The sequence below is a fragment of the Lynx rufus genome, unplaced genomic scaffold, assembly GCF_022079265.1.
Source record: "Lynx rufus isolate CCGP_SWC_20201006 ecotype Redwood Valley unplaced genomic scaffold, mLynRuf1.p SCAF_18, whole genome shotgun sequence".
Classification (NCBI taxonomy): Eukaryota; Metazoa; Chordata; class Mammalia; order Carnivora; family Felidae; genus Lynx; species Lynx rufus.
Window position 1 is genome coordinate 2813717 of NW_025814832.1, and position 24113 is coordinate 2837829.

Genomic DNA, 24113 nt, shown 5'->3' on the forward strand with positions numbered 1-24113 from the left:
TGGCTGGTGTCACCATTAAGGGAGTGACACACCTGGGTTTGTGTCCACGCTCTATCGCTTGGATACGCTGCTCAGCTCCTCCAAGCCTCAGCTCTTCCTTTGCGAGGGGTATCGATGCCCACCACACAGAGCTGCGTGAGGATCAAATGAGACTGTGTTGGTGAGGCATGACACGTGTACCAAGCGGCTCAACACCACGGCTGGCACTAGGAACGTGGGGGTTCTCATTAGTGTTTAAGGGGGTCGAACTGTGGCTGTGCCCCTCTCAATGGAGCATCTCTGAGACGGGGAAGAAGTGGGAGCACAGGGCTACGAAGTGTGGTAGAAAGGATTCCCTTTTAGGGGCGTCCGGGTGGCTCAGTTAGGCTTGATTTCAGTTCAGGTCATGATCTCACAGTTCATGAGATCAAGCCCAGTGTTGGGCTCTGCACTGACAGGGCAGAGGCTGCTTGGGATTCTCTCTCTCTCCCCCTCCCCTCTGCCCCTTTCCCCCAATAAATAAACTTAAAAAAAAAAAAAGAATTCCTTTAATCACAAATAGGATTTTGTCCCTACTCTCTGCCTCTTTGGGCTATCTCCAGGAAATGAAAATAATGGGTCCATCAAATTACAAAGGCACAGGCAGGTGCTGAGCTGCTGCCTTCCTCTATGGTAAAGGGAGGAGAAAGCCCTGAGGGGCAGATATAGACGCTTGCTGTTTGGAGGGCTAGTTTAGCGCTCAGATTCATCTGCAGTGATGAAAGCCTAAATCTTTGCAGCCAGCAATCACCAGCACAACTGAAGCCTTCTATGCAAGAGCCCTGTTGTCAGAGCCAACCACACCACGCTTCTCATTTCTGCTCTGCAGCTGTCGTAGGCCATAAAGAATTACAGGTTTGGGTTTAGATTAGAAATAACTCAAATGACACAGTCCATGAGCTCTGGGGCCGCTAAATAAAACAAAAAAAAATTGCCAAGAAATGAACGACTTTCCAATGTTACAAGAATTCATTCTTTTTGCCATGAGGACAGTTGATTTCAAGTCCGTACAGGAAAGAAAAATTCTTCAGATAGAAAGTTAATTCCTCCTAACTAAACCACATGGCGTTCCCAACACCTCCAAAACAATAAGGTGCACAGGCCGGCCAACCTGTCTAATTTACTACTGGAAGAGAGAACGCGGCTTTAGTCACTAGTGTGTCTGCATCGGGGTCCAGCTGCACAAATGCTTTCCTGAGGCCCTAGCTGGACACTTCAAGTGATCAGAGAAGGCGCTCTGAAATTTAAGACCAATCTGTTTCCTCTCCCTGGAGGAGAAAGCTTTCAGTTACAGGACGAAAATTCCACAATTTCTGTACTTCTTATTCCATAAATGCTTTACTTCAGCCCCACTCCTGATTCGTCCTTAAAGAGATGACCTGGAGGCTCCAGTTGATATACCTGCTTTAGTATCACTGGGACCTCTCTTGGCACACCGTGCTCGTACCTTACACTGTGACTGTTACACATTGTCTCCTTTTTCCGCTAGACCGTAGGCACCTGTCTGATTCAATTTTTCATCTTTTCCTAAGGCTCTGCCCAAACAGCAGCCTTGAAAAACTTTGTGAATAAATCCTGGTCAGATGGGAAACACTCACTAAAATCTTCTTTGGACACACAGGCAACATTTTCTATTTTCTGTAAACAAAACAAAGAAACCTGTGCGTTTGTGTGTGTATGCTTGTTGGAGGGTCTCAAGCTATTAAACAGTGGACATCTCTGGGGAGAGGGATTTAGGGCAACTAAGAAGGAAGAGGTTGTCCTTTTAAAATATTTTATTCTGTTTGAGCTTTAATAAGCTATTTCTCTCTTCTCGTTTTTTTGGTAGACAAATTATCTGAAGAGTGAAGATGATTTATAACTAAACTCGGTATTTTCTAAAACGCTTAGTATTTTAAAACTGTGATACATAATTAACATAAAATTCACCATTTTTGGTGACTTAAAATTTAGTGATTTTCAGTATATTCACAAAGCTGTGCCACCATCACCACTATCTAGTCCCAGAACCATTTTTACCCCAAAGGAGGCCCCATATCCATTAGCTGTCACTTCCAATCCTTCCCTTCCCCCAATCCCTGGTAACTCCTAATCTACTTACTATCTCTATGAATTTGCCCATCCCCGACATTTCATATAAATGGAATCATATAACATGTGGCCTTTTGTGTCTGGCATCTTTCACTTAGTACAGTGTTTTGGAGGTTAATCCTATAATATATATCAGTATTTCAGTTTGTTTGTTTTTTTTTTTTTGCTGAATAATATTCCACTGTACGGATATGCCATATTTTGCTTCTCCATTTGTCCATTAATAGACATTTGGGTTGTTTCTACTTTTTGGCTATCGTGAATAGTGCTGCCATGAACATTCACGTACAAGTGTTTGTACAAACACAGGAGAATTTTCAATTCTCTTGAGTGTGTGCCTAGGAGGCAAAGCATGTATTACTCTAAAGAAACATTTTCGGATTGCTTTGCCTTTTTTTAATCTGGCAGTTACCCCTTTACATCAGGCATCAATGCATGAGCACCATGAATTTCATGAAAAGCAGAGTAACTATTTCTTCTGAATTTTAACAAACTGTCACTAACATCAAGATTCAGTGCTGGGAGACTAGGCAGGTGCATTTATAAGAGACAAGAATACAGAAAGCAGTTTAAAACAGGGCTATCCTTGCTTGAGATTCTGTGTCTCCGTCTCTCTCTGTGTCCCTCCCCCACTTGTGCTCTCTCTCAAAAGTAAGTAAATAAACACTAAAAAATTAAAAAAAAAAAAAACCAGAGGCTATCTTAAATATTAAAATACTCCTACTTTTTGGCCCTGTAATTCATTCAACTTGTATCATAAGAAAATAATCTCCAATGTGAACAAAACTGTGTTCACCATGACCTTATTCATAATAGTGAAAAAATGACAAGTACTTAAGGGTCCAACAAGAAAAGGATAGTTAAGGAAATTCTGGACTATCTATATAATGAAATATTATATACTGATCAAGAAACCACTTGAGCTATGACATAACGAAGGAAAGTAAGCTTTAAAATTGTATTTACACATCATGGGGTGCCTAGGTGGCTCAGGTGGTTAGATGTCCAACTCTTGATTTCTGCTCAGGTCACAATCTCATGGTTTGTGCGATTAAGCTCCACATCAGGCTCTGTGCTTCAGCACAGCTGCTTGGGATTCTTTCTCTCTCTGTGTGCCCCTATCCCACTCACATACGCTCACGCATTCTCTCTCTCTCAAAATAAATAAACATTAAAAATTGTATTTATACATCATATATAAAAACAAACAATATGGATCAAAGATCTAAATATAAGAACAAAGACTATAAAACTCTTAGGATGAAGCATAGGTAAATGTTTGTGACCTTGAGGATGACACCAAAACTCAAAGAACAAAAGAAAAAAAAAAACTAGAAAAGTGGGATCTCATCAAAATGGAAAACTTTTGTATATCAAAGGACACTATCAAAAAAGTGAAAAGACAACCCACAGAATGGGAGAAAATATTTACAAACCATGCAGCTGATCTATGATAGACTATATCTAGAAAATATTGTTTTAGAAAACCCTCTCACAACTTAACAATAAAAATACAAACAACCCAAGTAAAAAATGGGCAAAGGACTTGAATAGACATTTCTCAAAAGAAGAAGTCCAATAAACACATGGAAAAGATGTTCAGTGTTATCAGTCACTAGGAAAATGCACATCAAAACCACAATGAGATACTACTTTCTATCCATGAGGATGGCTGTAGTAATTAAAAAACAAAAAAACCCAGAAAGTAGTAACTACTGGCAAAAACGTGGAAAAATCAAAACCTCCCTACACATGTGGTGAGAATGTAAAATGGCGTAGCTGCTGTGGAAAACAATGATGGCTCCTCAAAAAGTTAGACACAGAGTTACCATGTAACCCAATGATTCCACTCTTGGGTACACTACCAAGAACACTGAAAACATAGTTACACAAAAACTGGTCCATTAATGTTCACAGCATTGTAACAGCCAAAAAGTGGAAACAACTCAAATGTCTATTAACTGATACATGGCTTAAAGCATCTACCCAAGCAGTGGAATATGATTCAGCCATGAAAAGGACTGAAGGGCGCCTGGGTGGCTCAGTTGGTTAAGCAGCCAATTCTTGATCTCGGCTCAGATCATGACGTCGGGGTTCCTGGGATACAGCCCTGAGTTAGGCTCTGTGCCGAGTGTGGAGCCTGCTTGGGACTCTCTCTCTCTGTCCCTCCCCTGCTCTTGCTCTCTCTCTCAAAATAAACATATAACTGTGCTGACAGCTCAGAGCCTGGAGCCTGCTTCAGATTCTGTGTCCCACTCTCGCTCTGCCCCTGCCCGCTCATATTCTGTCTCTCTCAAAAATAAATAAATGTTAAAATTTTTTTTAAATCATTAAAAAAAAAAAGAAGGATTGAAATACTGATACATGTTACCCAATGAATGAACCTCTTAAAAACGCTATGCTGAGTGAAGAAAGTCAGGCACAGAAGGCCACATATTACAAGATTCCATTTATATGAAATATCCAGAATAGGCAAACCCATAAAGACAGAAAATAGATTAGTGCTTGCCTGGGGCCGGGGTTGGGGGGAAGGAGGAAATTGGAAGTGGCTGCTACAGTGGGAGTGGGGCAGGGTTCTTTTGGGGACAATGGAAACGTCTTAGAATTGGATAGTTGGAATGCTGGCATAACCTTATGAATATACTAAAAACAACTGAACCGTATACTTTAAATGTATTATGTGAAATTTTGTTATATGAATTACATTTCAATTTAAAAATATATTTAAAATTTTTTTTTAATCTTTACTGATTTTTGAGAGAGAGATAGAGCACAAGCAGGGGAGGGGCAGAGAGAGAGGGAGACACAGAAACCAAAACAGGCTCCAGGCTCTGAGCTGTCGGCACAGAGCCCAACGCGGGGCTCAAACTCACGGACCATGAGATCATGACCCGAGCCAAAGTTGGACACTTAACCAACTGAGGTACTGAGGTGCCCCTAAAAATATATTTTAAAAGTGCAATTTCAACTGTGTAAAATGAACCCCAAATCTTCACCTCTGACTGATGGGAAAATAAATGACGGCTTTTTTTCTTCTCCATTCTTGCTATAATTTCTACATTTTCTATCTTGACCGTGTATTGCTTTCTTATCAGAAACAAACAAGCAGAAGGTAATATCCTCTTAGGATGCTATTCAAATAAAGCATTTATAAAACATTTTGAAACATCAAAGGAGAGCTCCTTCCGTGCTCAGGACCCAAGTCCTTGTACTGTGGCAGAACCACTAAGACCCTGCCCTCCTCCACTTGTGCAGTCTCCCTGACACAGGTGTTAAGTTGCTGGAAGACTGAGGTATAGGGCAAGCTGCTTTGTGTGGGCTCTCGTTATGTTTAAACCGTGTGATTAAAAAGCACATCTATAGCTTGTATATTTACAATGTACTTTAAAAAACTGGGCCAGTATAAATGTATATTGAAATGACCCCTAGAGGCAAAGGATGATTCTATTTAGAAAGGCAACTTATGCAATGGGGAATTTTTTACTTTAAAAAAAAAAATTTTTTTTTTTTAACGTTTATTCATTTTTGAGACAGAGACAGAGCATGAACGGGGGAGGGTCAGAGAGAGGGAGACACAGAATCTGAAACAGGCTCCAGGCTCTGAGCTGTCAGCACAGAGCCCGGTGCGGGGCTTGAACTCGTGGACAGTGAGATCGTGACCTGAGCCGAAGTCCGCCGCTCAACCGACGGAGCCACCCAGGCGCTCCAGGAATTTTTTAATTTTATTAAAAATTTTAATTTTATTAAAAATACTACAGCGAGCCAGTTATAAAAACCCAGTCTACTTTGCTTTTGTAGAGGCTAAATACAGTGTTTACCTTGAATCTAATCATTGAGTCACTAATAATGCATGTTGATATAGCTTTTTTTTTTTAATCCCAGTTAATTAACATATAGTGTAATAATGGTTTCAGGAGAATTTAGTGATTCGTCATTTACATATAACACCCACTGCTCATCCCAACAAGTGTCCTCCTTAATGCCCATCACCCATTTAACCCATCCCCCTACACAACACCCGCTCCAGCAACCCTATTTGTTCTCTGTATTTAACAGTCGCTTATGGTTTGCCTCCCTCTCTGTTTTTATCTTATTTTTTCTTCCCTTTTCCTATGTTCATCTCTTTTGTTGCTTAAATTCCATATATGAATGCAATCATACACAGTATTTGTCTTTCTCTGACTTATTTCACTTAGCATGATACATCCTAGTTCCATCCACGTTGTTGCAAATGGCAAGATTTCATTCTCTCTGATTGCCAAGTAATATTCCGTTGTATATACACACCACATCGTCTTTATCCATTCATCAGTCAATGGACATTTGGGCTCTTCTCATAATTTGGCTATTGTTGATAGCACTTCTATACACATTGGGGTGCATGTGCCCCTTTGAATCAGCATTTTTGTATCCCTTGGATAAATACTTGGTAGTGCTATTGCTGGGTAGTTCTATTTTAAATTTTTTGAGGAACCTGCGTACTGTTTTCCAGAGTGGCTGCACCAGTTTGCATTCCCACCAGCAGTGCACAAGTGTTCCCCTTTCTCTGCATCCTCGCCAACATCTGTTGTTTCCTGAACTGTTAATTTTAGCAATTCTGACAGGTGTGAGGTGGTATCTCATTATGGTTCTGATTTGTATTTCCCTGATGATGAGTGATGTTGGGCATCTTTCCATGCATCTGTTAGCCATCTGGATGTCTTCTTGTCTGTTCATGTCTTTTACCCATTTCTTCACTGGATTGTTTTTTGGGTGCTGAGTTTGATTAAGTTCTTTATAGATTTTGGAGAATGTAGGTACAGTTAAGTCACATCCAGACATTTGCTTTTAATTTCAAGGCATTTTAATTTACAGAGTATTTTGAATCCCTCTTCAGGGCCAGGAGCTTAGGCAATTAGCAAAAAGCAATGGTAGCTCACCTCCTCCAGGAAATTACAGCAGAGGACGCCATAACTGTGTTAGGGTTAGTACCTAAAACCAGACGAGCCCTGTCCTTAAAGTTCTTTCAGTGGACATCTCTAACAGATGTCAAAGTGGCATCTGTTAAAAAAGAGCCAAAGATGACCTATCACACTGATCAGTTAGAGGCACTGGACTGTGATAGGTCCTTCCAGGTGAGTTCATTGCCGCTATAGCTCACCCTAATTGTTAATCAGTCAGCAAGGGGCTTAACAGGGTCTGAATATCAGTGAGAGGGGTGGGTGGGCCTGGGAGGGTCTTTGGTCAACTGACTCCTTGGCTGACTTATCTGTCCCATAACTTTGCAAGGAATTCACTGACTTTCTATGAAATTTGGTATATGTTATAGGACATCAAGATATATCTGGGTTTACTTTGTAGTTTATTCTGATGCCCTGAAGTAATGGTAACCACAAAAATTTTCCAAAAAGCAAGACAGCTCAGGGAGGGTGTAAGGAGACGGGGAGCAGCAAGTCTTCAGGTGGGGTGCCCAGCAGGTAGACTGGGGAGTCAGGCCACTTGGACCCCCAGCCCAGCCTAGCCCAGGCCACCCCTTCCCAACACTGTCTGTTGGGAGCATGGTCAGCGGCCATGACTAATCTACCAGTGGCCCTGCCATTGAGACCTACGGACTACAGGTGAAGGCCCCACTTGGGCCACAGCAAGGTGATGGCACCTCAGGCTCACCTCAGGGTGAACATCACCTACAGTGAGAAGCACATTTACATATTCCCAAGGCAGGGCTGCAATGAACTGATTCTCTAAGACCTGGCCTGCCTTGTTGAGGAGGCCACAGGAGTTGTTGCCTTTCCACTAACTAATCTTTAAGCCGAAATCCTTAAAGGTTATGGAGCAGCCGCTGTCAGGACTTGGAATGCAGAATGGTTGCTGGGTCATGATAACTGAAACAAAGAATGGTCCGGGGTATGAGTCTGATCCAAAGGAGTTGAATGGTTTTGGAGAAGTCTGTGGAGAAAACTGCTGACCCCATTGAGAGGGATGAATAAAGAGCTTATAGCTCAGCAGGACTTTCTGGCCCAGGATTTGTAACCTGAAACTCTTTGCAAACTTGACAGGAGAAGAAGCAACAACTGAACAATTGGAGAAATTTGTAAATCAATTATGCCAGAAAATTTTCAAAATAGAAGACAAAAAAGGGAAGAAATTGGTTTAAAAAAAAAAAAAAAAAAGGTTCGAGCATTCCCATCTGACATTACCAACCCCACAGAGCGCAGCACCTGCCAGGAGACAGGGAGACAGAAGGCTGCAGCCCAGGAGCCTAGACAGTGGAGAGAGGCCATGTTGCCCCGAGAGACAAGCACCCCCAAGCCCTCTCCTCCCCTACAGAAAGAAGGTGCTTACAGTGGGGCAACTGCCACTTTGGCATTCCTGTACCTACTTTCTATAAAAAAGCATGGTCTTCACACAGCCCCTCCCAGTTTTTCATGGTCTCTACAGGGTTATCCTGTTTGTTAGGCTCACCTTGTCCAAAGGGGGCCTTCCTGGCCCCCACATTACTCTGCCTCTTTGGACCTGTGGGGCATTTCCTAGCATGAATGAGAGGCGACACGTCCTGGGACAGCTCCAAGTTTACAGGCTCTCCTGGTCATCAGATACAACGGGGCCATCTGTTTCCCTGTAATCCCAGAGCCTCCTAAATGTAAAAGCAAAACCAGCAGGAAGTAGGGCCCAGTCAGAGAAGGAGAAGAATGGCGCAAAACAGGTGTTTGTGTGGCACTGGTGTCATTCAAGCAGCCTCCACGGGGTTCTATTTCCTGTAGTCAGCTGGACAAACTCGTCCTTTGGCTCCCCTGACCCTGCCTGGCTGGAAGCCATGGGTGCACAGTGGGACACTCTCGGATGGGGTCTGTGTTCAATGCTTAAGCCTCCTGTGCGCAAGCAGACCTCTGTGGGGCTAAACCCAGAGCCAGATGAGTGTCCGTCTGAAACCAGGCCAGAAACAGCTTGGGGAGGGCAGAGAGAATATCAGGAGCTGCTGAGGTCAACCAAAGAGGTCTCAGGAGAGAAATGCATTCTTCTTTCAGTCACATTTCTATTACCTATTATTTCCTTTTGTGACCTGCAGTTTACTTAAGGGCATTTTCATTTGTTTCGTGGCTTTTTTCGTTACTACTAAAAAGAAATCAATTTTGAACATGAAGTAACAAGCAGAGGAGTATACACATGTAGTTTTATTTTTTAAGTATGGAAAGAGTGCCCTGTGGTTCCTTGTATTTTATTTCCCTAAGTAGGTAGGGCCTTATGGTCTTGCCTTAAAATTGAGTGTTGCAGGGGCACCTGGCTCGCTCAGTTGGTAGAGCGTGCGACTCTTGATCTTGGGGTTGTAAGTTCAAGTCCCATGTTGGGACCTCTCCACCGTCTCCAACTTCCTTCCCCAGAGACAGCCACTGTTGTCACTTCTAGACCTTTTTCTTACACATTTACATACATAAGCATGCTTTTTGTTTTTAACATCAAGAGGAATTACACCATATGTACTGGCCTACAGCTTACATTTTCCACTTGACAATGTATGTGAGGGGTTTCTTTTCTATGACAGCACATCTAGATCGAGACCCCATTTAACTGCTGTTCCACATTATGGCTATATTATATTTTATGTAATCATTTTTCAATGATAAACATAGAAACATAGAAACCTCCACTTTTTTTCCCCCTTTTAAGGCTGCAGTTCACCTCTTTCTTGGTACATCTTCTGATACATGTACAGATTTTTTTATAGACCTCCTATCTAGATGTTAAGCTGTTGCCTCACAGGGCATGCACATTTAAAGTTTTGATTACATAATGACGACTTGGTCTCCAGAAAGGCTGCACGTATTTGCATACTGGCCACTGTATTGTTAGTCTTGTAACATTTCTGCCAACCTGATGTAAGAACATTTGTATCCTCTTCTATTTTTTTTCAAGTTTACTGGCCAACTATTTCTTCAGTGAATTTCTTGCTAGGCTCTGTACTCATTTTTCTAATTGGTTACTTGCCATTTTCTTACTGATTTTGAAGAATTCTTTTATGTTGGATATTAATCATTTGTCTTATAGCTTAAACTGTATTTTTATTTCCTACTTTCTTGTTTATCCATTAGTTAAGTTAATGGTCTCTTTCATTCTTTTTATGTCGTGAAATCTTTTAGTACTTTTCTTTGTGGCTTCTGGGTTTGATGTCTTGTTTCCCCTAGCACAATGTTACTGAAGGATAGTTTCTGCTTTTCGTTTAACAGAGAAGGCAGTTCACTGAATACTAGCAGAGTCTGGACTGGATCACAAGTATCTCTTGACTTGTTGGTCCAAGGGTTTTCCTACCAAGTCACATCAGTTCTCTGTTGTTACCAGTTTTCAACTTTGATTTCTTCCTCCCTCCCTCCTTTTGTCCTTCCCTCCTCACTCCTGCCTGCCTGCACAAGGTCTGTGTATTTTTTGCATGACAGGGAGCAGAAATGAATCAACCATGGTTCCTGAATGCAAGAAGCCCAAAGTCTGTGTGTGTGTGTGCGTATGTGACAGTGTGAACAGAAATTACATAAAACATAAAAATTTGGTTTTCGGGGCGCCTGGGTGGCGCAGTCGGTTAAGCGTCCGACTTCAGCCAGGTCACGATCTCGCGGTCCGTGAGTTCGAGCCCCGCGTCAGGCTCTGGGCTGATGGCTCGGAGCCTGGAGCCTGTTTCCGATTCTGTGTCTCCCTCTCTCTCTGCCCCTCCCCCGTTCATGCTCTGTCTCTCTCTGTCCCCAAAATAAATAAAAACGTTGAAAAAAAAAAAAATTTGGTTTCCTCATGGATAGGAAATCTGAAGAAAGCACACTGATGTGTTGGCAAGGAGGCTGGGTTTCCAAAAACAGTTTTTAGAGAGACGCTTTGGAGCTGGTGTCTGGTTACACAGGCACTAAGCGATGCTAACTAACAACACTACATTCCACCTTCCTCATGGACGTGCACGGGCCTCAGGCCTGCGTGCATACTTTTGTGTTTTTATCATTTAGTAGTTCCCTGACATGTGGGTTTGTACACTTGGCTTTGAGGTTTACAGGGACACACTGACCTGGTTTGCTCACCAGAGACATTAAGAAAACAAAGTCTATGGGTGCCTGGGTGGCTCAGTCGGTTAAGCATCTGACTTTAGCTCAGGTCACGGTCTTGCAGTTCATGAGTTCAGGCCTCACACGGGGCTCTGTGCCAGCTCGGAGCCTGGAGCCTGCTTCAGATTCTGTGTCTCCCTCTCTCTCTCTGCCCCTCCCTGCTCACACTCTGTCTCTTTCTCTCTCAAAAGTAAATAAACATTTAAAAAAGAAAAAAAGAAAACGAACTCTAAAGTAAAAACATACCCTAATTGTAATAAAACTCAACAGTTGATAGAGTAATACGGTATTTGTGAGTGAATAAGTGAGGCCTCTATGACTCACAAAATTACTAGTCTGTAAAATGGAGCAAAACATCGTAAAATGATGACAGAACATTCTAAAGACGTGAAGTATCGCACAATAGGAAACAGTAAACCCACAGAGTACTCTGTGTCACCACTCACACGAGTTGAGCGAAATATCTGGACTGGGGGATTGAGCACTCGAGCCACGGGCTGGAACCACCAGATTAAAGACTAACATGAAGCCCAAGCACGCACACCCTGACTTCATGTCCCAGTCTCCCTCAGGAAGGTCCTACCAGAGCTCCATCTGTCAGGGTGCACCCGGAGAAGCGTTTTGCAAGAAACCCCTCAAAGTTAGTTGTTCTCTGAATAGCAAAAAGAAGCAATTTCACTTCAATTTCCTTGGCTCTGGTACGCATAATCTTGGCGAGTTCTGTCCTTCAAAACAAAGAGATAAACGCTGTCAGAAGAACTGATCATTCAAGATAGGGTAAAGTAAATGGCTGTAGCTTATATTAAAAAAACAGAAAGCATGTGGTCATTTCAAATCCTGAGGTCTGTCACAAACTAAGTTTAATGCTTGGGGAGCAGAAATACACATTCTAAGTAAGAATTTTAAGGTGAAATTATCCACTAGTCAAAAAATAAATCAAGGATTTAAGGAGATCGATTTGGTTATACGGTTACTCTGATTTTTGTATCTTTCCATAATTTGTTAATAATATCCACAAACCACTTACTCAGTATTTTATAAAAACGCATGCATTTTACACAATGGCACAAGCTGTCAATTACTGAATCACAAAGCTCCCTCTTCCAAACAGCTCAATAACCATCTCTCCAACGAGAGAGCAGGAACCCTGGAAACACACGTGAGAGACCAGAACCCCTGTGTGAATAGTGACGCGTCCACGCTTCGGTGGTTCCCACCTGCGAAGCTTCTGTACCACTCCAGTGCGGTTTCAGGATGGGAGCCGCAAGGGAGCAGTGACCTGAGAGCTCTTAGTAAGTACTGGGCTATGATCATCTTCCCATACAAATAAATGGCAAGATGAAACAAAGAGCCTCTGAGATTACTTGAGAATTATGTGTCTGTAGGACGGTGGCCAAAATTCCAACAATGAAAGCCTGGCAGCAACAGCAGCAGCACCGGCATTAGCTGCTACAACGGATTTGTGGCGTTAGCTCACTCCCAGTTTCCTGCAGGCTTCACTTTTCAGAGTTAGTGTGCAAAAGTCACTGAACTGGACACTGCAGAGAATCAGTCACCAATTTCTCAAGGAATTCGCTTTCTTGGCTAACCAGGACGTAGAAAGTGACAACCACAAGTGTCCTTAAATCAACATTGAAAGGTTATCTAAACCTATGGCTGCAAATGTGCTTCTGAAAACAGCAGCCACATAGAACGTACAACACCTGGAGGGAACCCTAAGGTAAACTGTGGGCTCTGGGTGGTGAGGATGTGTCAATGCAGGTCCATTGATTCTAACAAATGAGCATTTTGGTGGGGGATACGGGTAGCAGGGGGGCTATGCATGGGCAGGGGCAGGAGCATATCAGAAACCTCCATATCTTCCTCTCAATTTTGCTGTGATCCTAAAATTACTCTAAAAAAATAAAGTCTATTAAAAAAACTGAAATCAACAGGCAAAATCCCTTAAGAAATCCCCCCCCCGTGTTTAAACACAACTTAATTAAGCATACAACTTAATTGTACTCTATGATTTTAAGAAAGATGCCTACCATGAATTATTCTAAAGGTTGAGTTATGCTTAGACATGAGACTTTTTTTTTTAATTAGCCTGGAATTAATGTAATTGTGCACTGCGAGAAGGGCATAGATAACTAATAAAACCCAGTTACCGGGTGGTAACACTGTTGTGGTATAGCTGCAAATACAGAATAAAAAATTTTGACTACAGTTTTAGCTTTCTCATGGACACACAGATCTAACCTTCTTGGGTTTTAATTCGTCAATATAAATGAGCTATCTGGCCCTGGGTGACATTCATAGAAACTGCAGACAGGATGAATGAGAGAAGGTCTTTAGAATGCTTAGAACATTCAGATGCTGATACTATTAACTATCCAAAAACTATAAAAACACTGTTAAGGGCAGGAAATTTGTTCAACAAATATTTCCTGAGTGTCTACTATGTCAATGAGGTAGACACTAGCCCTGACCCTACAGAGCTACCTATGTAGCAAGTCAGAAAAGCAAAATGATGACGGATATATACACTGTATGCTGATATATGTGATGGAGACACAGGAGAAAATGTGGGGTGATGAGTAACACAGGGAAATCTGGTTGATGAGCCTTAAGCAGGTTAACTAGAAAAGGCAGAGTGTTCGAGGCAAGGGTTAGGCCAAAGGAAAGCGCTAGAGCAAAGACGGGAGCAGATGCAGCTGCTGTGTTATACATAAATTACTCGTGAGGGGAAAAACGAATGCTTTGGCTACAGGCTACTAGCCCAGGGCTCTCATGTACTCCTCTTCACTTTTTTTTCTAGAAGTTTTTCCCCTTCCTCCACATACATTCTCTCTCTTCTCGGATTGGAACTCTGAAGTTGAAGAAGTTGAAATACAGCCACAGCTGGAGTTTAGGGGTTGGTTTTGGGAATATAAAATCTGACTTTCAACAGGAAAAGGGTCTCCTAAAGGGAGAGAGTCCAGCACAGGAAAAGTTCTCATTAAAATGGTAGCTTTCAGTGGCGCATGGGTGGCTCAGTCGGTTAAAGCGTCCGACGTTGGCTCGGGTCATAATCTCATGGTTTGTGAGTTCGAGCCCCGCATCGGGCTCTGTGCTGACAGCTCAGAGCCCGGAGCCTGCTTCGGATTCTCGGTCTCATTCTCTCTCTGCCCCTCCCCCACTCGTGCTCTTGTCTCTCTCTGTCTCTCAAAAATAAATAAATGTTTAAAAAAAAATGGTGACTTTCAAATGACAACAACAAAAGGTGGAAGTGGCACCCGATGCACGAGGCAACACGGAGCCCCTGGAGACCAGGGGATTGATTTCAATCGACCAATTTCAATTGATTTCAATTAACAGTAAAACCAGCCTAAAAACAGAATCTACCTTGTGACGTGGCAAAATTCTACTGCAATCCTCTCGGTCATGTACCACTCACGTGGAAACATACGGCCATATTTCTCCTCATAGTCCACGAGCTGGCGTTTTATCCAGGCATAGCGTCTGTCGATTTTGTCCAGCCAGGCAACCTTATTAGGAAGGGAGGGAACAAAAGCCACCCCGTGCTTAGAAGCAGTGTTGACAGTTTAAGGAAACAAGCAGAAACACAGAACCAAGAAAAACAAAACCAGTCTCTTTATTTCTCACAGTTTTAAAGAATCTAGGCTACTTTTTCACTTGATCCAGAGGTACTTAACTTGGTCTACGATTAGACTTCAGGTGTCTGTAAATTTCCTGAAACTGCATGCACAGTTTTATGCATGGGTGCATTTTTCTGGTGAGAGGATCTGTAGCTCCCATTAATTTCTCCAAAGAGTCAGAGACGTCAAAACGGTTAAAAACTACTGAACTGTCCAGTCAGTCCCTCACAGTTCAACCATCAACGTTTTAAGGCAGTAGTACTAACAACATATAAATCAGCAGAGCATTTAATTTTCAATAAAATTCAAATGTAACATCTGATTTCACTTGGTTAATACTTACATCTTGGTTTTCTTGAAAAAGTACTAGATATTCTGACAGATGCTGTTTAATAAACTTTTTGATGATTTCCTGTTTGATTCTAGGGTCCAAAATATTAGCAACCAGACACGCATCTCGTAGGACGTTGCTGGGTCCTCCTGGCCTCTGGTAAAACAAACAACGCACACCAGTTCAAGGGTCAGAAACAACCTTTAAATCTCATGGCCTCTGACAGCTGCTACTTCTTATTCCTCTCTTGAAGTTATTATTACTTCCACTCCCCTGACACTTAGTCTTCTGCGAAGTGGATGGATATTTTAGTTACTTGTTTACTCGATGAAAGAATTGTTAAGCTAGTCTGTAGTAGCCCATATAAAAGCTACTCTGTGAATCAGCCAGGAGACATTTTGGAAACAGCGTCAGCAATGGTCACAGGAAATTCTGCTTTCTGAACGCAAAAACTGAAATCACCTTGCTGAAGAGCTTTACATTTTTAAAAAATGTTTTTTGAGAGAAAGAGAGAGAGAACACAAGTGAGAAAGGGGCAGAGAGAGAGGGAGACACAGAATCTGAAGCAGGCTTCATCCAGGCTCTGAGCTGTCAGCACAGGGTCTGATACGGGGCTCGACCCCACGGACTGAGAGATCATGCCTGAGCTGGAGTTGGACGCTTAACTGACTGAGCCACCCAGGCGCCGCACCTTGCTGAAAAGCTTTAAAATTCAGAATGACACCAGTCTCACTCCACATGTGCCACGTCCCCTTGATTCCAACCTCAGATTCCTGTTCCCAGGTGCTTTATTTGTGCCAAACAGTGCAGTAGCATTTAAAATCTAAAACCAGGTTCCAAACCACCAGACTTGTTTTGCTGACAGCCAACTACTCAGACAGGTAACCAAAGGTAAATATTATGGTTTGGGCCTTTTGATCTGAAAAGCAAGAGAAGGGCTATCGAGGAGCCATACTCATACACCATGGTGGGAAGGCCTTTGTTCTTACTGAAAGCAATTTGACATGCTGAACTTTTCTTTATAGTAGCTCACTGAATGAACATGGTTGGCTGAGTGAACTATAGCAAAAAGAACACTTGGAATCTACTCTTGGCTTGGCTAAACAGCTGTGTAGCTTTGGCACAGTTACTGAAACTCATCTGAAAAATGAATGAAAAAAATGGACTTCAATTAGGCGATGACTGACGTTCTTCCAAATCTTCATGATTTTTTTTGGGTAAACTCTGTCCAGTGTATCTATCTCAACTGAAGTTCAAGAGTTTTGTAAGTGTTGGGGCGCCTGGGTGGCTCAGTCCATTAAGCATCTGACTTGATTTCGGCTCAGGTCATGATCTCATGGTTCATGGGTTCGAGCCCTGCGTCAGGCTCAGTGCTGACAGGGTACAGCCTGCTTGGATTCTCTCTCTGCCCCTTCCCTGCCTGCATTCTCTCTCCCTCTCTACCCCCTGTCTCTCTGCCCCTCCCCCACTTGTATTTTCTCTCTCTCTCTCAAAATAAACAAACTTACATTAAAAAAAATCTCAATTTCTATTTGTGAAGTAGAAATGGCAACACAAGGCCTTTAAGAAAAGTCAACAGCCACTGAAAAGGAAAAAAAACTTAGAAAAACTAAGTTACCCAGCTGCAGAAAAAGGAAGCAAGCTGTTAAAGAAAACCATTTGAACTTCATGTGGAGTTGAGAAAAAGACAAAGTAGGTCATGATTAGTTTCTTCTAAATAATAAAGCTGGTCTTCATTCATATCTTTCTGAAACTTCTTGAAACTGGGCTAGATAGCAGAGCATATAGTAAAACAGACTTGGGACACTAAGAAGAGTCCGGTGCTTATAAGTTGTGAATATTTTACAATCCCTTTTTACAGGATTGCTTTCCAACATCCACATCCTACCGTTATATCAAGTGAAGAAAGAGAACAAAGTCCTGAAAGGAACATGTTCTACAAATAAAATATCTGATTACTAGAAGGCAGCCATAATATTTGCAGACATTAAAATCAAGAGCAGGTTTCCTATAGGAAGTCATCTACAAAGCTGGGGCAGCTACTCCCACCTACTTCCTAAGTTTCTTTTATGGAGCACAAAGAAAAATGATTAAGATATTTCCAGTTATTGAATTATAGAGCGGGTCCAGGAAATGTTCCTTGGCTCCGTAAATGAACATATATCCCCATCTCCACCCACCAAGTGCAGTGAGGAATGCTGCTTGCCTGTGTGTGCTTTGGTTCATTTGTATTGAATAATTCCTTCTCCCGAAATAGCTCAAATAATAGAGAAAACAAGCTTCTGAAGGTTCTTCTCTCCCCAACACATGCAAAGCATTAAGATTACATCTGCTACAGTCTGAAAGATAGAGCTAAAAGCAGTTACCCAAGCACAATGACAGCCAAGTGAGGCAAGGCTTGTTATGGGAGAAGTGTAACCATAGCTCACAAGCGAAATACTGCGGCCTCCGCAGACACAACACAAACAGCCATGCCACCAGCGAGAGCTAAAGGGATTAATCTGAAAGAACAGGATTCTGATCATTAAAAGTGAATCTCCTAACTGTGTCACTCAGAGTTACATAAGCCTGCGGATGCTCCTCCCAGCTGTCTTTTCACCAAACTGAAACCAGCAAGTTATGTAACGATCCTAAAAAACACTGCGGCTTGAAGATTTTTTTTTTTTTTTTTAACACAGCCATGAGAAAAAAGGAATTTACTGGGCAGACGAGATATTGGGTTTGACACACATTAAATTAAACCAAAATAAATCCTCACTTTTTGATGCTGGAAGAACATAGATGAAGATCAACATTGCTTTGGGATAGTGAAAATCAGAGACGGTCTCACTGCCCTGAACCTTTAGCAAACAGACTCGTGGCAGCCAGCCAACACTTTTGGAATGGTAAAGGAAGAGTAACCGTAGCAAGTGTGAATCAGGCAAGAATGGTGATAATGTCTGACTAGAGGGAAAATGCAAAACAATACCTTGGTGCCCTGGGAAGGAAATGCTTCTTCAAAATCGGCCAGGATTTGCTGTCCTAACTCAGTCTGGGCGGCTTTCACTCTGGAGGGAAAAGAGAACATGTCATTGCCTGGTGTAATTATCATAGATCCATAAGTAATTATGCAAAGATCGATAAGGGTCAGAACTGTAGAAGTCTTTAGAGATCGTCAGAGAAGTGGGGAAGTGTGGCTAAATAAGAGAGGTCACATACTAGTTAGTGGCAGGTTTATGACCAGGACCCAGTCATTGGATTTATTCTCGTGATGGATTTTCTATATCCCAAAGTTCTTCGAGGCCACCCCCGACCTGGTGTGGGGTAGTATATGTTAATCTTTATAAAGTGTCATCAGGAGGTAGTTATGCTGTGGGAAAATGCTCTGTTATAATGTCCAATCCAATAGAAATTCATGTTGGATTACCGCTACAATTTCTCTCGTGCTCCTTGTGGTACAGAATGCAGGAGGGCTCCATATTGCCTCAGAAATGTTTTTTTTCAACCCTGAAACCAACACCAGGATCCTAAGTTTTAACAAAAAAACGAAAAGAATGTTTTCTAAAGGAAAAAGATCCGAAAGATAAAATGAGCTACCACTTGGGAGTGAAGGCCAACTGAAGGAAGATGAAGTTCACTCAGAAGACTAATGGACAACAAAAACAAGTTCGAAAGAGGGATGCGGTCAGGACTTAACCTGGTGGTCTGCACGTATACCGGGAGCTCAAGAAATACTTGTCGGCTTCAATGAGAGGAGGATGGAGAAGCGGCCAGGAGGAGAAAGGAATGGCGTGTCAGCACCTCCTGCAACGATCACATCCTGTCCCAGCCGCCAGGAGTTGGATGCCTCGCACCAGCCATTCCCCCAGAGCTGGACTGCCCTGAGCCCGAGGCAAATATTTCACCTTTGCTAAAAGCACCATAAAATAGTGTTCTTCCTTTTTTGGTCTCCACCCTGTTGCTTTGGAATTAACTTTGTAAAGTTTCTAGAAATAGTGAACAGCTCAAAACCACAATTTCTTTGGCTATTCAGCTGTGGCTGGCAACCTACTGAGAATTTTTTTTTTTTAAATGAGGGGACAGGCAGGACCCCAAACAATCTGTTTTTTTCTGTGGCAGAGTAAGTATGCTTTATTCCACATTCTTTCCAGGGCTTTTCCACTATCTTCAAGATTTTTAAAACCATTCCTGTAAGTGGGTTTGCAGCCTCTTTAGTTGCTCAGTGACAGAGATAAGGCTATTATTACTGGGACGGCCCCCAAATCACAATCAGGGCCCGCCGTCCAGAGTTGCCCAACGGACAATGGGAAACGTGCCTTGAGTATGAGGTCTGACAGGAGAGAAGAGAACCTGCTTTTGTAAAACTGTACCTCAAAGTCTTGTGACTCCACATAACGGGCCAGGCAGACAGCCTCCCCTGGCGCCAGGTCACAAGACAGAGGCAGCTTCCAGAGCCTCAGGCCCCGCTGTTCCTGCTTGCCTTTTGGCAGCACACAGACAGCCCTGGTTCCCTCCTGAGCCACGGGGACAATCCCCGGAGGGGAAGCTCCACCCCAAGTCAGGGACACTCATGTCATATTCTCAGGGCTCCTGAGCATCTCAGTGACACAAAGGTGCCAGCTCTGCCTCTTTCACCCCTCCCACCCCATCATCCCTGAACTCCACATTCTTGCCGGGGTGCCTGAAAAGACCACCGGAGCCTATGATAAGGCCTGGTACTCCCAGAGCGCAGAAGAGAGGGGAAGAACCAGGGTGTGATTTGTAGACCCCCTGGCCATCTTCTCCAATCCAGTTTCAAAGTCACATCTTAGGAGCGCAGACCTAGCTGTGCCACCAGTGAGCCACATATAAATAAGTCATGTCCCCAACACGGGCCACAACTAGGGAGAGTTGTGAAGTAAGAGGGTGGGATGCAGGCCTGTACCGGATGCCTTCCGCTGTCCTCTCCAGGACTGACTGCTGCCCAGCGCCCACCTTTCCAGCGCCAGTGGGCTCGGCAGGCACCTTCACAGGGGGCTGCAAGTTGGATGTGGAATTAATGCTGGAGCACAAGAATAGGCTTCGGAGCATAAATGTTTCCAAGCACAGTTTCTGAAGCGTCCAGCAGTGACTCAGATGAAAGAGCAACCATCTCCCTTACTGATACTAATGATGGTATCTATAATCCCAAACCACGATTCCATGCATTTTCAGGGTGAGATGTAATATAGTCTTTATGCTCAGTTGTCTAAACAGGATCCTAGAAAGCAGTCAACCCTAAGAGAACATATCCTGGGCCTAACTCGTTCCTCTTCTAATGATGAAAGTAAGTTCCGTAAAAAGAGAGACTGGCTGAGACTCTGTTGGCAGAAAAGAGTTGAACTACCATGATTTTCATAAAAACGGCTAGGAAATTTACCTACAACTAACAGAGAACAGAAATTTACCTACAACTAACAGAGAATGGGGTAAATAAAAATTCCTCCTGGTATCCAAGTAAGCTCAGTCTGCTTCGGTGGTGACAACTCGGTGTTGATCACTTAGGCAACAAAGGAGTCGCCGTGCTGATCAGAAAGGAAGGTCAACCAAATGACTTCTAGTACCCTCCACACCATCTGATGAAGGGTTGCTCAAAGGTGACCTTTGCACACTGGGTGGTAGCAGAAGGATACAGTAAATTATAAAAATTATTTAGACATCTGTGGATAAAGTAACCCTGACGCTTCCATTGCCTTGTCAACGGCTGTCCCAAAGAAAACACCCTGGGCACTTCACAATAAGCTGACCTCCCAAAGTCTGCACTGGACAGAACGGTTAATTAAGTTAGTCAGATGCTCTATTTCCAAACAGACAGGCTCTGTAAAGAATCCCACCCCAGAATCAGAGTGATTCAGTGGGACAATTTGAGATCGTCAAGCACAGCCCTTGTACTTTTGAAACTGAAGTTCTTTCAGAAAGAACTTGTCAAAGTCACACAGTCAGACCTTTTCATTTTCCAATTTCTCTCATTGCTACACCATGCGACACCCCCTCTCCCCAACCTGCCAAGTATCTCTCTCATATAAAAAGTAAGTTATAGTCCTCTACAATATTTTTTTAGCTCAAGGGTTTTACAGGTTTCAGGAGAATGCAAGAATCTTCTACTCTTTCTCAGGAAATATCGACTGATTACTAGAAACAGTTGCTTTCGTGGATATTCTTGAACCAGGAAGCTTGAAATATAAAGATGATATTTAAAAAAATCTTTCCTTCAATGCTACATTAATATTTAAGCATTTTCTAGAAGGGTGGCTGGAAGAAACAGGTATATTCAAATCAAGGTCCATGAACTTCATATTTCAAACATACAGGCAAAGGTCACAACCTTTCATGCGACTTCTGCGATTTACAGACAGCAAGCTATTAAACTGGAGAAACTAAAGCAACACATAGGGTGTAACTCTGCTGCTTTCCCCCTTCCCCACAAACAGCTACTTCTATCATTTCCAGATGGTTCCACCATCACTTATGTAAACATAAGGGAGGAGAATTCACCAGAAATGATGCTAAAAATAAGAAATCTGGACTTTCCTCAAACTTTTAGTACCTCTTGAAAAACAATTGTAGTCAAGCACTGAAAACAAGAGATTTCTCCTCCTGTGTTGTTTTTGGTGTTACTTAATAGCACATATTCTGTATCACCAACACAAAAGTTTTGCAAACGGAAGCTGCAAAATGAACTAAAAGAAAAATCCTCCTGTGTTTGCAGCAATCCTACGTGATCATGAATGGCAGAAGCCCTGAAATATACTACTAGAATGTTAGATTTTCTCTTTTTGAAGAGAATGTCTTACAACAGTGATCACAAAGTTCCTTCAAACGTATAAAACCACCTCTTTGAAAAACGTTAAAAAGAAGAGTCCTAAAAGAGTGCATCCTCTTGTAGGTCTTGTTTGTCCCTACAGACAATTAGAAATAGAATTCAGGGGCGCCTGGGTGGCGCAGTCGGTTAAGCGTCCGACTTCAGCCAGGTCACGATCTCGCGGTCCGTGAGTTCGAGCCCCGCATCAGGCTCTGGGCTGATGGCTCAGAGCCTGGAGCCTGTTTCCGATTCTGTGTCTCCCTCTCTCTCTGCCCCTCCCCCGTTCATGCTCTGTCTCTCTCTGTCCCAAAAATAAATAAACGTTGAAAAAAAAAATTAAAAAAAAAAAAAGAAATAGAATTCAGTTCTGCCGTATTTCTGCCATCGACAATGCCCACCCAAGGGGCACTTTGGGTGGGCGTCTGACTCTTGATTTTGGCTCAGGTCGTGATTCCACGGTTTGGGATCAAGCCCTGTGTCGGGCTCTATGCTGAGTGTGGAGCCTGCTTAGGACTCACTCTCTCTCTCTCTCTCTCTCTCTCTCTCTCCCCTGACTGTACTCACTCTAGCTCTAAAAGAATTAAAGCAACAACAACAAACAATGCTTATCCAACACAACCAACTGGTAACCAATCCCTCCACACATCTCCTTGACCTCATGGCCACTGTCTTGGTAAGGTTCTTATCTTTTCTAGGCTAGAACGTAGTCTCAATCTCCAGTCCTTTGTGCCTATAATCCATCAGACTTTTACAAAACACAAATGAGATCATGCCTCTCCCCGCTTAAGATTTTTCACTGTCCACAAAATAAAGGGCTCTTTAGCATGGCATATAAAATCTGACCCTACCTACCTATGTAGCCTTTCACACTCCATTGTCTCCCAAAGCACCATGATGTTCTCTCTCTCTCTCTTATTGTTCCTCCTCTCTTCTTGTCTTGGTGGTAAGATCCTACCTATTCCTCAAGACCAGATGCAAACTGAACTCTTCTGTCACTACTGCCCTCAGCCCCCAAAGGCGGAATCTTTCAATTCCTCTTCTGAGGTCCTGCTATTTCTTGTACAGTATCTACCAGTTTTGTTATATGCACGCTACACTAAAATTTTCTACTAGTGTCTCTCTTTTCCTCACAACAATGGTGAACTCGTTGAGGGCAGAGCATATGTATTTCTTACTTTGTGCCTTCAGTACCCCAGCATGGGGCCTAGGATATAGAAAGTCCATAGTATATATCCTTTAGGTAAATGAAGGACAGAATAAAGTGAATTGGGAAAAAGATCAACTCTGGATTATCACGAGGGTAAAGGGAGGGGATAGTGCCTTCCCTTCTCCTCTTCCAGCCCCTGAGCACAAGTCTGCCTTCTCCATCCAAGCTTCCTTCTTTCTGGCAGCTCCTAAGGACCGGTTTGTCTGCTCCCTTGGCTACTTTGTGACCCCAGGGTGATATGGCGACCGGCCAGTTCTAAGTGTGAAGGAGTTAGGAAGGATGGGGGAAAGGGTGGTGATTTCCCTAGTATTCTGCCAAGTTTGGTTCTTCCATTCCCTAACGGTTCTGTGGCATTGCCACTAGAAGACGGCACACTGAGTACCTGCTGCAATCTCCCCTTCTGCCCCAAATCCTTAGACATAATGACAAGATTTTAATAAAAATCCAGAACCAGGCAAGAGAAGGAGTGGCACACTAGAAAATCTTTGGACTGCCTGGGAGCACAGGACTGAAGAAGGAAGTCACTGCTGAAAACTGCTTTTCAAACATGAAAGACATGAGGGTAGTGGAGACCAAGAGCAGGAAGTGAATGCCAGCGGGGCATGTCGGGCTCCTGCAGGAGGAGTCACCAAGCCAGTGTCCGGGTCTGCGTCCCTGCCTTGTGCGGCCAGGTCGGGAGTGGGTATGCGTCTAAGAACCCCAGCAGTGGCCAGAGGGCTGACAACACCCAGGCAGGGCAGGGAGCCCCAAGCCCAGAAGATCAGCCGCTGGCCTCTCCACCTGGCAGTTCCAGCCCCACCTCACCTCAGAAGTGCTACCTGTGGCACTTAGCTGAGCAGCACAGCCCCCTCTCCGTCACCGGCGGGTGGCAGTAAAAGAGCATCCCTGATCAGAACGACGGAATCTGAAAGCCAAAAGTGAGCTTTCGGCTAGAAATCACCCAACACCAGAGGAACGCTAATACCAAGAAAGAGAGTCCCACGATCAGCAA

General features: G+C 43.2%; 1 protein-coding gene across 1 annotated transcript in view; it reads right to left on the minus strand.

Annotated features, from left to right (window-relative positions):
• The window catches only part of VPS53 (VPS53 subunit of GARP complex), a 136958-nt gene that overhangs the window by 64577 nt on the left and 48268 nt on the right, over positions 1-24113 (minus strand). The window contains exons 8-11 of the mRNA XM_047080661.1: positions 18085-18163; positions 15129-15272; positions 14532-14674; positions 11749-11890 (exon numbers count right to left, since the gene is read on the minus strand). Of these exons, the coding sequence (XP_046936617.1) occupies positions 11749-11890; positions 14532-14674; positions 15129-15272; positions 18085-18163 (508 nt within the window). The remainder of the gene's footprint in view (positions 1-11748; positions 11891-14531; positions 14675-15128; positions 15273-18084; positions 18164-24113) is intronic.